Here is a 15222-nt window from a genome sequence, read left to right as displayed (position 1 = left end):
GATCGATGAGTCGAGCGTCATATCCCGTTCTTACTAGGGCGTCTTTCAGCGTCTGTAGGTGTCCATCGCGTTCCTCCTCGTCTGAGCAGACCCTGTGTATTCGCAGGGCCTGTCCATAGGGGATGGCCTCTTTGACGTGGTTAGGGTGGAAGCTGGAAAAGTGGAGCATCGTGAGGTTGTCCGTGGGCTTGCGGTAGAGTGAGGTGCTGAGGTGCCCGTCTTTGATGGAGATTCGTGTGTCCAAGAAAGAAACTGATTCTGAGGAGTAGTCCATGGTGAGCTTGATGGTGGGATGGAACTTGTTGATGTTATCGTGTAGTCTCTTTAGTGATTCCTTGCCGTGGGTCCATAGAAAGAAAATGTCGTCGATGTATCTGGTGTATAGTGTTGGTTGGAGGTCTTGTGCAGTGAAGAAGTCCTGCTCGAACTTGTGCATGAAAATGTTGGCGTATTGGGGTGCGAATTTGGTCCCCATGGCTGTTCCGTGTGTTTGGGTAAAGAACTGGTTATCGAAGGTGAAGACATTGTGATCCAGGATGAAGCGGATGAGTTGTAGGATGGCTTCCGGAGATTGGCTGTTGTTGGTGTTGAGTATTGATGCTGTCGCAGCGATGCCGTCATCGTGGGGGATACTGGTGTATAGTGCCGAGACGTCCATCGTGGTGAGAAGTGTTCCTGGTTCAACTGGTCCGTGGGTACTGAGTTTTTGTAGGAAGTCTGTAGTGTCACGACAGAAGCTGGGGGTTCCCTGTACGATGGGTTTCAGGATGCCCTCGATGTATCCAGAGAGGTTCTCACACAGGGTTCCGTTGCCTGATACGATGGGACGTCCGGGTGTGTTGGCTTTGTGTATCTTTGGGAGGCAGTAGAAGTCTCCCACGCGGGGATTACGTGGGATGAGAATGCGTAGGATGCTTTGAAGGTCTGGATCGAAGGTCTTGATCAGTTTGTTGAGCTGGTGGGTGTGTTCTTTGGTCGGATCTGCGGGTAACCGTCTGTAGTGTTCCTGGTTGTCCAGTTGTCGGTATGCTTCTTTGCAATAGTCTGTTCTGTTCTGTATGACTATGGCTCCTCCTTTGTCCGCTAGTTTGATGACGATGTTGCGGTTGGTCTTGAGAGCGTTGATGGCGTTGCGTTGTGCTCGGGTGACATTCTGGACTGTCTTCTGAGTGCGGCTGATGAATCTGGCATTGACGCATTTCCTGACAGCTTGAGCATACATGTCCAGCTGAGGGCAGCGACCCTCCGGAGGAGTCCAGTTTGACTCTTTCCTCTTCGGTTGCTGTACCGCGGATCCCTCTGTCTGCTGTTCCGGATCGTCGATTGTCTCATTGGGTTCGCTGCTGAAATCTTGGGGTTTGTGGTAGAATTCCCAGAGCCTCATTCTCCTGATGAATTCCTCTGTGTCCGCCGCGAGACTAGTGGGGTCCATTTTGGTAGTGGGGTACCAAAATGGACCCCACTAGTCTCGCGGCGGACACAGAGGAATTCATCAGGAGAATGAGGCTCCGGGAATTCTACCACAAACCCCAAGATTTCAGCAGCGAACCCAATGAGACAATCGACGATCCGGAACAGCAGACAGAGGGATCCGCGGTACAGCAACCGAAGAGGAAAGAGTCAAACTGGACTCCTCCGGAGGGTCGCTGCCCTCAGCTGGACATGTATGCTCAAGCTGTCAGGAAATGCGTCAATGCCAGATTCATCAGCCGCACTCAGAAGACAGTCCAGAATGTCACCCGAGCACAACGCAACGCCATCAACGCTCTCAAGACCAACCGCAACATCGTCATCAAACTAGCGGACAAAGGAGGAGCCATAGTCATACAGAACAGAACAGACTATTGCAAAGAAGCATACCGACAACTGGACAACCAGGAACACTACAGACGGTTACCCGCAGATCCGACCAAAGAACACACCCACCAGCTCAACAAACTGATCAAGACCTTCGATCCAGACCTTCAAAGCATCCTACGCATTCTCATCCCACGTAATCCCCGCGTGGGAGACTTCTACTGCCTCCCAAAGATACACAAAGCCAACACACCCGGACGTCCCATCGTATCAGGCAACGGAACCCTGTGTGAGAACCTCTCTGGATACATCGAGGGCATCCTGAAACCCATCGTACAGGGAACCCCCAGCTTCTGTCGTGACACTACAGACTTCCTACAAAAACTCAGTACCCACGGACCAGTTGAACCAGGAACACTTCTCACCACGATGGACGTCTCGGCACTATACACCAGTATCCCCCACGATGACGGCATCGCTGCGACAGCATCAATACTCAACACCAACAACAGCCAATCTCCGGAAGCCATCCTACAACTCATCCGCTTCATCCTGGATCACAATGTCTTCACCTTCGATAACCAGTTCTTTACCCAAACACACGGAACAGCCATGGGGACCAAATTCGCACCCCAATACGCCAACATTTTCATGCACAAGTTCGAGCAGGACTTCTTCACTGCACAAGACCTCCAACCAACACTATACACCAGATACATCGACGACATTTTCTTTCTATGGACCCACGGCAAGGAATCACTAAAGAGACTACACGATAACATCAACAAGTTCCATCCCACCATCAAGCTCACCATGGACTACTCCTCAGAATCAGTTTCTTTCTTGGACACACGAATCTCCATCAAAGACGGGCACCTCAGCACCTCACTCTACCGCAAGCCCACGGACAACCTCACGATGCTCCACTTTTCCAGCTTCCACCCTAACCACGTCAAAGAGGCCATCCCCTATGGACAGGCCCTGCGAATACACAGGGTCTGCTCAGACGAGGAGGAACGCGATGGACACCTACAGACGCTGAAAGACGCCCTAGTAAGAACGGGATATGACGCTCGACTCATCGATCGACAGTTCCGACGGGCCACAGCAAAAAATCGCATAGACCTCCTCAGGAGACTAACACGGGACGCAACCAACAGAGTACCCTTTGTCGTCCAGTACTTCCCCGGAGCGGAGAAACTACGCCATGTTCTCCGCAGCCTTCAACATGTCATCAATGAGGACAAACACCTCGCTATGGCCATCCCCACACCTCCACTACTCGCCTTTAAACAGCCACCCAACCTCAAACAGACCATCGTTCGCAGCAAACTACCTAGCTTTCAAGAGAACAGCGTCCACGACACCACACAACCCTGCCACGGTAACCTCTGCAAGACATGCCAGATCATCGACACAGATACCACCATCACACGAGATGACACCACCCACCAGGTGCATGGTTCATACTCCTGTGACTCGGCCAACGTTGTCTACCTCATACGTTGCAGGAAAGGATGCCCCAGAGCATGGTACATTGGCGAGACCATGCAGACGCTGCGACAACGGATGAACGGACACCGCGCAACAATCGCCAAACAGGAGGGTTCCCTCCCAGTCGGGGAACACTTCAGCAGTCATGGACATTCATCCACCGACCTTCGGGTAAGCGTACTCCAAGGCGGCCTTCGAGACACACGACAACGCAAAATCGTCGAGCAGAAATTGATAGCCAAGTTCCGCACCCATGAGGACGGCCTCAACCGGGATCTTGGGTTCATGTCACGCTACACGTTACCCCACCAGCGAACAAATGTTATCTGTTTTTAATATAATGGGTCATTTGCTGGCTCTCTCTGCCTTCCGGATGTTTCTGCCTCTCTCTGTGTTTTTTTTCTCTGTTTTTTTTCCCTGTTTGTTTTTTTGTTGAATGTGTATTCGGGGGTTCTGCAGGTGACACCTCTCTGTCTGAACACGGTGATTGCCTTGGCAACGGGCAGTTGCAGGGGCAGTCTGTAAACACCATGTATTGTTCAATATGTATAAATGCGTAGGCTTCAAGGAGCTCTTGAAACATTTGCCTGAGGAAGGAGAAAATCTCCGAAAGCTTGTGAATTTAAAATAAAATTGCTGGACTATAACTTGGTGTTGTAAAATTGTTTACAATGTAATCATGGCCGATCCTCTATCTCAATACCATATTCCCGCTCTCTCCCCATACCCATTAATGCCTTCTGTGACCAGAAATCTATCTAGTTCCTTCTTAAATATATTTAGTGACTTGGCCTCCACAGCCTTCTGTGGTAGAAAATTCCACAGGTTCGCCACCCTCCGAGTGAAGAAATTTCTCCTCATCTCAGTCCTAAATGTTCCACCCCGTATCCTGAGACTGTGATCCCTCGTTCTAGACCCCCCAAGCCAGGGAAAACATCCTCCCTGCATCCAGTCTGTCTAGCCCTGTCAGAATTTTATACGAATTTATAGAATTTTATTCAATAAGATCCCCTCTCATTCTTCTAAACACTAGTCGACCCAATCTCTCCTCATACGGCAGTCCTGCCATCCCAGGAATCATTCTGGTGAACCTCTGCTGCACTCCCTCGATGTCAAGTATATCTTTTCTTAAGATAAGGAGACCAAAACTGCACACAATACTCCAGGTGTGGTCTCACCAAAGCCCTGTATAACTGCAGTAAGACATCCTTGCTCCTGTACTCAAATCCTCTTGCAATGAAGGCCAACGTACCATTTGCCTTCCTAACTGCTTGCTGCACCTGCATGTTTGTTTTCAGTGACTGGTGTACAAGGACACCCAGGTCCCTTTGTACATTTCTCAATCTATCACCATTTAAATAATACTCTGCCTTTCTGGTTTCCATCCAAAGTGAATATCTTCACATTTATCCACATTATACTGCATCTGCCATGTATTTGCCCACTCACTCAACTTGCCTAAATCGCCTTGAAGCCTCTTTGCATCCTCCTCACAACTCACAATCCCACCTAGTTTTGTGTCATCAGCAAATTTGGAAATATTACATTTGGTTCCCTCATCCAAACCATTGATATATATTGTGAATAGCTGGGGCCCAAGCACTGATCCCTGCAGTACCCCACTAGTCACTGCCTGCCACCCCGAAAAAGACCCATTTATTCCTACTCTGTTTCCTGTCTGTTGACCATTTTTCAATCCATGTCAGTATATTAGACCGAATCCCATGTGCTTTAATTTTGCATACTAACCTCTTATATGGGACTTTATCAAAGGCCTTCTGAAAATCCAAATAAACCACATCCACTGGTTCTCCTTTATCTATTCTACCAGTTACATCCTCAAAAAACTCCAGTAGGTTTGTCAAACACAATTTCCCTTTCATAAATCCATGTTGACTTTGTCTAATCCCATTGATATTTTCTAAGTGTCCTGTTATCATATCCTTTATATTAGACTTGGTTTGTATCCTCTTGAGATTGGAAGGCTGAAGGGTAATCTAATGGAGATCTTTAAAATGATGCAGGGAAACTATTTCCTCTGGTTGAGGAATCCAGAACAAGGGGGCATAAGCTTAAAATTAAAGCAAGGCTATTTATGAGTGAAATCAGGAACCATTTTCTCACACAAAGCGTGGTGGAAATCTGGAACTCTCTCCCCAGTAGGTTGTGGATCAACTGAAATTTTCAAAGACTGAGATCAATAGATTTTTGTTACAGAAGGGTATTAAGGGATATGGAGCAACGACAACTAAATGAGGTTGAGGTACAGATCAGTCATGATCTGATTGAATGGCGAAACAGGCTTGAGGGGCTGAACGTCTTACTCCATTCTCCTGTGTCCTTGAGTCTATTGAGGGAAACAACATTGTACAGATTTCAAACACAAAATAGGCAATTCTAATGATTTCTGTGAATTATTTAATTCTTTAAAGTGTTTATATTAAAGCAACATGAGGAAAAACTTTTTTACACAGCGAGTAATTATGATCTGGAATGTGCTGCCTGAAAGGGTGGTGGAAGCAGATTCAATGGTGACTTTCAAAAAAGAATCGGATAAATACGCGAAAGGATAAAATTTGCAGGGCTATGGGGAAAGAGCGGGGGAATGGGACTAACTGGATTGCTCTTACAAAGAGCCAGCACGGGCTAGAGGGCCGAATGGCCTCCTTCTGTGCTGTAACCATTCCATGATTCTATGTTATCTATTTTATTTTCAATACTACTGCCTCAGGTTACTGGGAAACCAACATGGTGGCTGAAATCACTTTCAAAAAATAGTTTGAGCAATATTACTAATTATCCTTCTGCTGCTTGCCCGTTAACTTTTTTTGCTTCTCGCTAGTTCTTCATTGGTGGCTTTTTTTACCTGTTAGGTCATATTTAAGACAATCAGCATTATTCAGTTAACTATAATCAATTGCCTTTTTATGACTATCACACAAAATGTGTGTGTGTGTGACACTCTGCCACATCCTACAAATGCACACTAGAAGCAAGATTTTTAAACACGTATTATATTGGCTACTGGTGGAATAATTATGTCTAAAATGATCTTACAGCCATCTAATTAAGACAATGTGTTTAGTTCAACGCTTAAATTCTAAGACACAGGACTGGATGGTGTAATGGCTTAGACTTCAAGTGGTTCAACTTCAGCCCAGATTGATGAAATGAAAGTCTCTTCGATTTGTCAACTGTAAGCGTCCTACATGAAATGACTTTGGGCAGTCTTATTCTTAGTGGGCAAATTTGTTGCCAATTTGCACTAAGAAATTCAGAAGTGTCAAACTAGTGCTGTAGGAGGTGCTCATGAGGTTGGGACAGAGACATGTTGCTGGGGCAGAATAGAGACACCTCAACACTCTGCAATGACCATGTTATCCCTTGTAAACAATTTTACAACACCAAGTTATAGTCCAACAAATTTATTTTAAATTCCACAAGCTTTCGGAGGCTTCCTCCTTCCTCAGGTGAATGGTGTGGAAGGAGGAAGGAGGCAGGAGGAAGGAGGAAGCCTCCGAAAGCTTGTGGAATTTAAAATAAATTTGTTGGACTATAACTTGGTGTTGTAAAATTGTTTACAATTGTCAACCCCAGTCCATCACCGGCATCTCCACATCATGTTATCCCTGACATGAGAGTGCTTGATGCTGACACTGGGGACAGAAGTCTAGGGCTATTCTAAAGTGAATTGCTTACCCTGACATCGGGGTCAGCTTTCAATCCAGTGAAATGGAACACTAAAAACTTCATGTAACAATTTAAAGACACCAACTGACAGTACTATAATGACCTGCCGGTCGCTTGCTATTTCAATTCCCCGTCCCATTCCGACCTTGGCTTCTTGCACTGTTCCAGTGAAGCTCAATGGAAGCTTCAGGAACAGCACTTCATCTTTCGAGTAGACTCTTTACAACCTTCTGGACTCAACGCTGATTTCTAACTTCAGATCATAACCTCGACTCCCATTTTTACGGACAGCAGGTGCTGGTAATGGTTCTGATGCTGCCATTTACAGCTCCTCTAGACCCATCCTGTTTCTTTACTTGTCCCATTACTACCCTCCTTGTCTTGTGTCATCATCCCTTTTATCATTTAATCACTCCTGCCCTCTACCCTATCAGAGACCTTCCCTTTTGTCCTTGCCACCCCTCCCCTACTTTCCCTGGCTCTGTACTTACTTAAAAACTATTTAACTGTCAACTTAAGAATAAAAGAAATAGGAGCAGGAGTAGATCTTATGGCCCACGAGCCTGCTCTGCCATTCAATAAGATCATGGCTGTTCTTCAACCTCAACTCCACTTTCCTGCCAGATCCTCATATCCCTTGATTCTCCTAGAATCCAAACATCTATCTATCTCAGCCTTGAATATACTCAATGACTCAGCAGCCACAGCCGTCTGGGGTAGAGAATTCCAAAGATTCACAATCCTCTGAGTGAAGAAATTAAATGGCCAACCCCATATCCTGCTACCATGCACTCTAGTTCTAGACTTTCCAACCAGGGGAAACAATCTCTCAGCATCCACTCTGTCAAGCCCTCTTAGAATTTTATATGTTTCAATGAGATCACCTCTCATTCTTCTAAACTCCGGAGAATATAGACCCATTCTACTCAATCTCTCCTCATAGGACAACCCTCTCATCCCAAGAATTAATCTAGTGAACCTTCGTTGTACCGCCTCCAAGGCAAGTATATCCTTCCTTAGATAAGGAGACCAAAACTGTACGCAGTACTCCAGGTGAGGTCTCACCAAAACCCTGTACAATTGTAGTAAGATTCTTCCAGTTCTGACGAAAGGTCATCAACCTGAAACGTTAACTCTGTTTCTTTCTCCATAGATACCTGACTTGCTGAGTTTTTAGTACTATAATGATGTTAATGGGAAAAACAAACACTATACAACCAGTGCAGAAAGTGATCATTGTCTATCGGACAGAACAATATTACAGATAATGACATTAAACAAATCATGTTCTAGCGAGCATTTCATTTTTGTACAAACGGGTATTATTCTCACTTATCGTAGAGTGCAGTTTCTGTGACACTTGTACTCACATCTCAAGCACCGATTTCAGTTGTTCAAGTTTTGCTTTACTTTCCTCTATTTCTGAATCATTATTCTGGCCCAGTTCTGCCAAAAGATGTCTTGCAATATCCAAGACTTCCTAAAAGGTCATTGGAAAAATATTTTACATCTGCCTTCAATCAGATTCCATTTTGCACATATACATATGCAGACACACATAGACATAATTTATATATATGTTGTCATCTCTCCATTCGATAATCCTATTTGAAGTGTTCATGGTTTTTTTTCCAATATTAATTTTGACCACATCTGCTCCATTACTTTTTTAGTAGGATTTTCCCATTAATGTGACAGTGTGTGACTGCAGTTCAATGCTCTGAGCAGTGCATTTAAACAAAAGTTTAAAATTCTATATTTCACGGTAACATGACTAGGTTTGTCCACTGAATTGTCTTTTGTGTTACTTAATGCCTTCAATAAAGTTTTTAACTTGAAGACCTCAGGCCTTCTCAAAATTTGATTTTGTTTTACCCCACACAGCTGAGATAGATAGCTATGAACAGCATCTGTGCATTCTGAGCATTTGCAGTTTTCAGAATTTCCCAACAGGGGTTGAAAGGTAGAAGGGTGTGTCACGTCATCCTGTCAACATTTGAGTTTCTTTGCTTTTCCCAAAAGACTTGGAAATAAATTGGAGAATGAATTCACAAAGCTTTTATTTCAGGCAAGGTGATGAATTTATATAAATATATTACAACTGTGCTTTTCTGTTATGAACTACTTAGAAAAAAGCAGCTTGTGAGAATAGTTTTGTTACAGCTGTTCATGGTTTTTTTTTTGTTGCTGGTTAGAAAAGAGATTAACTAAAGAAACAAATCTCTCCTGAACCATTTTTATGGCTTAATGATTCTTTTAAATGTGTAAAATAACTCAAACTGCATAAATGATTTACTTTGAGTGTTTTATAGGGTAACATTTGTTTTTGAAAATATGTTTAATAAAGACCATATAAATCAGCAAACACATTAATAGTGCGCTAAATTTTCCATTTCTGCATTCCTGGCGCAAACCCCAGCCCATGATTTTCTAGCCATAATTTTAAGAAGCAGAAAAGTTTCGCTTAAATGCTTGAAGTCAAGAACGTTAAAAATAGGAACTAGCCGACGATGTGAAAAGAGAGGGGGGCCTGATGGCTCAAAATGGGCCAACAGTAGTTTGGGTCTCATTATCCTGAGTTCCCCTCCCACCCCTACTAGAGGTTTAGACATTGCTCCCCCGAGTACTGACAGATCCCAGCAACCCTCAATACTCCAAAGTCCCTCCCACATCCTGCTGAACCTCAGGATCACTTTCCCCCATTCCTCGATCCTCTGACCTTTTAAGAACAGAAGAAATAGAAGCAGAAGTAAGTCATAGGGCCCCTCGAGCCTGCTCTGTCATTTAATAAGATCTTGGCTGACCTTCGACCTCAACTCCACTTTCCCGCCCGATCCCCATATCCAATGATTCCCTAAGAGCCCAAAAATCTATCGATCTCAGTCTTGAATATATTCCGTGACTGAGCATCCACAGCCCTGTGGGGTAGAGAATTCCAAAGATTCACAACCCTCTAAGTGAAGAAATTTCTCATCTCGGTCCTAAATGGTTGATCCCTTATCCTGAAACTATGCCCCCTAGTTCTAGACGCTCCAGCCAGGGGAAAAAGCATCTACCCTGACAATCCCCTACATCACATTCCCAGGTCTCCCTGATCCCATAACCATCCCATAGCCTCCCAGACCTTGAGAACTCCATCCCCAATGGCCCCAGATCCCAGGATGCATCCTAGGATGCTGAGGGAAATAAGGGTGGAAATTGCAGAGGTGCTGGCCATAATCTTCCAATTGTCCTTAGATATGGGGGTGGTGCCAGAGGATTGGAAAATTGCAAATGTTACACCTTTGTTCAAAAAAGGGTGCAAAGATAAACCCAGCAACTACATGCCAGTCAGTTTAACCTCGGTGGTGGGGAAGCTTTTAGAAGAGAGAATCCAGGACAAATTTAACTTGGAAAAGTGTGGATTAATAAAGGAAAGCCAGCACGGATTTGTTAAAGGCAAATCGTGTTTAACTAACTTGATTGAGTTTTTTGATGAGGTAACAGCGAGGGTTTATGTTGTGTATATGGACTTTCAAAAAGGCGTTTATTAAAGTGCCACATAATAGGCTTGTCAGCAAAATTGAAGCCCCTGGAATAAAAGGGGCAGTGGAAACATGGATACGAAATTGGCTAAGTGACACGAAACAGAGAGTAGTGCTGAACAGTTGTTTTTCGGACTGGATAAAGGTACAGTGGTGTTTTTTTGATAGACATTGATGACTTGGATTTGGGTGTACAGGGCACAATTTCAAAATTTGCAGAAGACACAAAACTTGGAAGTGTAGTAAACAGTGAGAAGCATAGTGATTCAAGAGGACGCAGAAAGGCTGGTGGAATGGGCGGACACATGGCAGATGAAATTTAACCAGAGAAGTGTGAAGTGATTCATTTTGGCAGGAAGAATGAGGAGAGGCAATATAAACTAAATGGTACAATTCTAAAGGGGTGCAGAAACAGAGACCTGGGGGTATATGTGCACAAATCTTTGAAGGTGGGCAGAAAAGTGGCAAATGGAATTCAATCCAGAGAAATGTGAGATAATGCATTTGGGGAGAGCAAACAAGGCAAGGGAATACACAATAAATGGGAGGATACTGAGAGGTGTAGAGGAACAGAGGGACCTTGGAGTGCATGTCCACAGATCCCTGAAGGAGCAGGACAGGTAGATAAGGTGGTTAAGAAGTCATATGGAATACTTTCCTCTATTAGCCGAGGCATAGAATATAAGAGCAAGGAGATTATGCTGGAACCGTACAAAACACTAGTTAGGCCACGGCTTGAGTACTGCGTACAGTTCTGGTCACCACATTACAGGAAAGATGTGATTGCACTAGAGAGGGTAAAGAGGAGATTTACGAGGATGTTGCCAGGACTGGAGAATTTTAGCTATGAGGAAAGACTGGATAGGCTGGGGTTGTTTTCCGTGGAAAGAGGAGGCTGAGGGGAGATTTAATTGAGGTGTACAAAATTATGAGGGGCCTAGATAGAGTGGATAGGAAGGACCTATTTCCCTTAGCAGAGAGGTCAATAACCAGGGGGCATAAATTTAAAGTGATTGGTAGAAGAATTAGAGGGGAGCTGAGGAAAAATGTTTTCACCCAGGGGGTGATGGGGGTCTGGAACTCACTGCCTGAAAGGGTGGTAGACGCAGAAATGCTCAACTCATTTAAAAAGTACCTGGATATGCACCTGAAGTACCATAACCTACATGGCTACAGACCAAGTGCTGGAAAGTGGGATTAGGCTGGGTGGCTCATTTTTGGCCAGCACGGATACGATGGGCTGAATAGCCTCCTTCTGTGTCGTAAATTTTCTACGAGTCTATGATAGGTTGAGAAAGTGGTTAAAAAAGCATACGGGATCCTGGGCTTTATAAATAGGGGTATCGAGTACAAAAGCAAGAAAGTTATGTTGAACCTTTATAAAACACTGGTTCGGCCTCAGCTGGAGAATTGTGTCCAATTCTGGGCACCGCACTTTAGGAAGGATGTGAAGGCCTTAAGAGACGGTGCAGAAAAGATTTGCTAGAATGGTTCCAGGGATGAGGGTCTTCAGTTACGTGGATAGGCTGGAGAAGCTGGGGTTGTTCTCCTTAGAGCAGAGAAGGTTAAGAGGAGATTGGATAGAAGTGTTCAAATCATGAAGGGTTTAGATAAAGTAAACAAAGAGAAACTGTTCCCAATGGCAGAAGGGTCAAGAACCAGAAGACACAGATTTAAGATGATTGGCAAAAGAACCAAAGGGAACATGAGGAAAAACTTTTTTATGCAGCAAGTAGTTATGATCTGGAATGAGCTGCCTGAAAGGGTAGTGGAAGCCGATTCAATCGTGGCTTTTAAAAAGGAATTGGATATATACATGACAGGAAAAAATTTGTAGGGCTACGGGGAAAAAGTGGGGGAGTGGGACTAACTGGATTGCTTCTACAAAAAGCCGGCACGAGCTCGATGGGCCAAATGGCCTCCTTTTGTGCTGCAACCATTCTATGATTCAATATGCCCCAATGTTCCTCCTGACCAGTTTTTCTTGAACTCTGGGAGCCCCCCCACCCCACTCTATGCTGCCAAATCCTGGGAGCCAGCCTCAAAGCTGCTAGGTTGCAGAGCCACCCCCAGTGCTGATAAGTCAGTGTCCCTAGTAATTGTGCTTTGCATAATACCTTGGTTTCTAGTAAACCTCTGACTCACGATGAGCAACGCAACAGGAGATCTGTTGCTATTTATAAAAATCAGCATCAACAACCTCAGGTGAACTTAAGAGGCTCACTTTTATTTTGGTATATCAACTGGAATGACATGTTTATATACCTTGGAACTTTTAAATCAGGAAAAGGAGATGTAAGAAGGAGCCAAAGAGAAATCCTGGCTGCAAGCGATTTGACAGATTATGGAATCACTCTGGGGAAGGAAATACACGTGATGTGATAACTAAAGTGCATGAGACTAACGTTCAAGTAGCATTTTTGGTTGCTGCTGAGTGTTGGACCTGGGAAGCATAGTTGCAGAGGCTGGATGGTTTATCAGCACATAGTGCAAGGTAGTTTTGAAGTAGTGAAAGCTGGCCTGCATATGGAACAGAGCATGGTAAGTGCTGCAAGTTTGAAGATAAGTATTCCTGGAAGGCTGTTTCTTCATCTCAATGGCATTACGCAGTTCTTTAACATTTGTGAAAGGCTTAATGATGATGCACTACAATTGGTATACTTAAAATTATATTAGAAAGTTAGGAAGTCAAGACTTGCCTGTAGTTGCTTTGGCTTCTTTAGCTTTATTTTTCCTGCCTTGTATCCATCATACTTTTCAAAGAGATCAAAAAATCTAAACATTTTTTTAAAAAAACAGAATAGGAGAGAAATAACACTCAGCAAGAGCATAAAACATATTTTTGTTCAAATAAAAAATGCATCTATCACATGACAAGTTATGTATTTTACACGTACACAGACATACGCAATGTCTTGACTGGTCTATTGGACAGGACTAACAGGATTTTGTTATGTGGGAGAAAAACTGTATTACACATAACTGAAGTGTTACCAGGCAACTACATAGTGAAATTCTGATTTTAACATTACCACAGACCAAAGGTAGGTCACATGTTTGCAATACATTCACCTCCAAGTCAAAAGATTGTGGGTTCAAACTCCAGTTAAGCACATTATTTAGTTTGACACTTCAGTGCAGTACTGAGGTAATGCTGCATTATCAAAGGTTTAATCTTTCAAATGGGATGTTAGCTGGTGCCCTGTTTGTTCACATGGACATAAAAACCTTTTTTTTTTCGAAGAGGAACAGGGAGGTCGCCTGGTGTGATGCCCCAGCATTCATCCCTCAACCAAAATCACAAAACAGATTAATTGGTCATTTGCCTCATTGCAGGTTGTGGAGTCATGCTGTGTACAAATTGGTTGCTGCATTTTCCTACAAAAGCTATAGTGACCACAAAAAAACCCTCATTGGTTGTGAAGCACTTGGAAAGTCCTGAGGACGTGAAAGGCACGATACAAATGCACGTCTTTCTTTCCTTTCTTGGTGTCAGTTGTCACAACATGAAATGCTCAACTGCAGAGTCCTGGAACTGAATCACTTAGATGTTATGGCACCACGTGATTTTAACATAGCCCTATACATATTATAAAACTATAAAGCATTCAGCATATTTTGTTACCTTGTAACATGCTGACAGAAAACCCAACATCACTAGAGTACAAATTATGCAGTGTAATAGTACTTTTGAGTGTGGGATGCTTACCAAATATGCTAAAGATACCTTAAACACAAAACACATCATGTCCTCCAATGTCTTTGTGGGCACTTGCAGTGTGAGCCCCAGTCTGTGCTGAGTCAGCCAATCTTGGCCAGGGTAGCAGAGGATATATATATTAAAAAAAATCAACCAGGCTTCCTGCTCTTGATCACTATCCAAATGGAAATTAAACGCACAACGGTTGGATGAGGACAGGAATGGGCCCTTGATCGTAGAATAGCCTACCATTCTCTGGTCTCACACATTAAGAACGGCCACAAGTGAAGTACCAGATGAATTATACACAAACAAAAATGAATGCCATCAGGAGAGAAAATTGAGGATGAAAAAGAGGAAAATAAAATATCAATAAAATCTACCCATAAACTCCAGCTGCATACAATACATGGAATTCACAGCACAGAAACAGGCCATTCAGCCCAACAGATCTACGCCAGTGTTTATGCTCCACATGTGCCTCTTCCCATCTTACTTCATCTCACCCTTTCAACATAACCTTCTATTCCTTTCTCCCTCATGTACTTATCTAGCTTCCCTTTAAGTGCATCTATGCTTTTTGCCTCAACTACTCCATGTGGTAGCAAGTTCCACATTCTCACCACTCTCTGAGTAAAGAAATACTGGTTGAACAGTTATTCAACAGAACACAATCTGGGATATAGCTGGCACTGATAAATTATTCAAACTTCTAACTTGATAATTTATCATGAGCAATAAAATTAGCAATATCTCACACAACATGAACAGTGATATGCTGAAAAATTCATTAAAAAAAAACTAGGTAAAAGGTACTCCTACGTATACTTGATTTGGCATAATAATTAGAATATAGCTGAGAAAAGAAACCAGACTTTGATCTAGACATTCAGCTCAGGTGAGCCTACACAAATTCCAAATGAAGAACTGAAACAAAAATTGGAAAAAGATTTAGTTGACACCCTCACAACCACAAGATGGTGCAGAAAGTAGAAAAATTCACTGCTGAAAGAGCAG

The 15222-nt window shown here is 43.5% G+C and overlaps 1 protein-coding gene across 1 annotated transcript in view; it reads right to left on the bottom strand.

Annotated features, from left to right (window-relative positions):
• The window catches only part of ppip5k2 (diphosphoinositol pentakisphosphate kinase 2), a 159086-nt gene that overhangs the window by 91899 nt on the left and 51965 nt on the right, over positions 1-15222 (bottom strand). Inside the window, exons 12-13 of the mRNA XM_067982914.1 lie at positions 13205-13280; positions 8352-8461 (exon numbers count right to left, since the gene is read on the bottom strand). Coding sequence (XP_067839015.1) covers positions 8352-8461; positions 13205-13280 — 186 coding nt within the window. The remainder of the gene's footprint in view (positions 1-8351; positions 8462-13204; positions 13281-15222) is intronic.

This window comes from Heptranchias perlo, chromosome 4 (genome assembly GCF_035084215.1).
Source record: "Heptranchias perlo isolate sHepPer1 chromosome 4, sHepPer1.hap1, whole genome shotgun sequence".
NCBI lineage: Eukaryota > Metazoa > Chordata > Chondrichthyes > Hexanchiformes > Hexanchidae > Heptranchias > Heptranchias perlo.
This window is presented reverse-complemented; position numbering and strand designations above follow the sequence as displayed.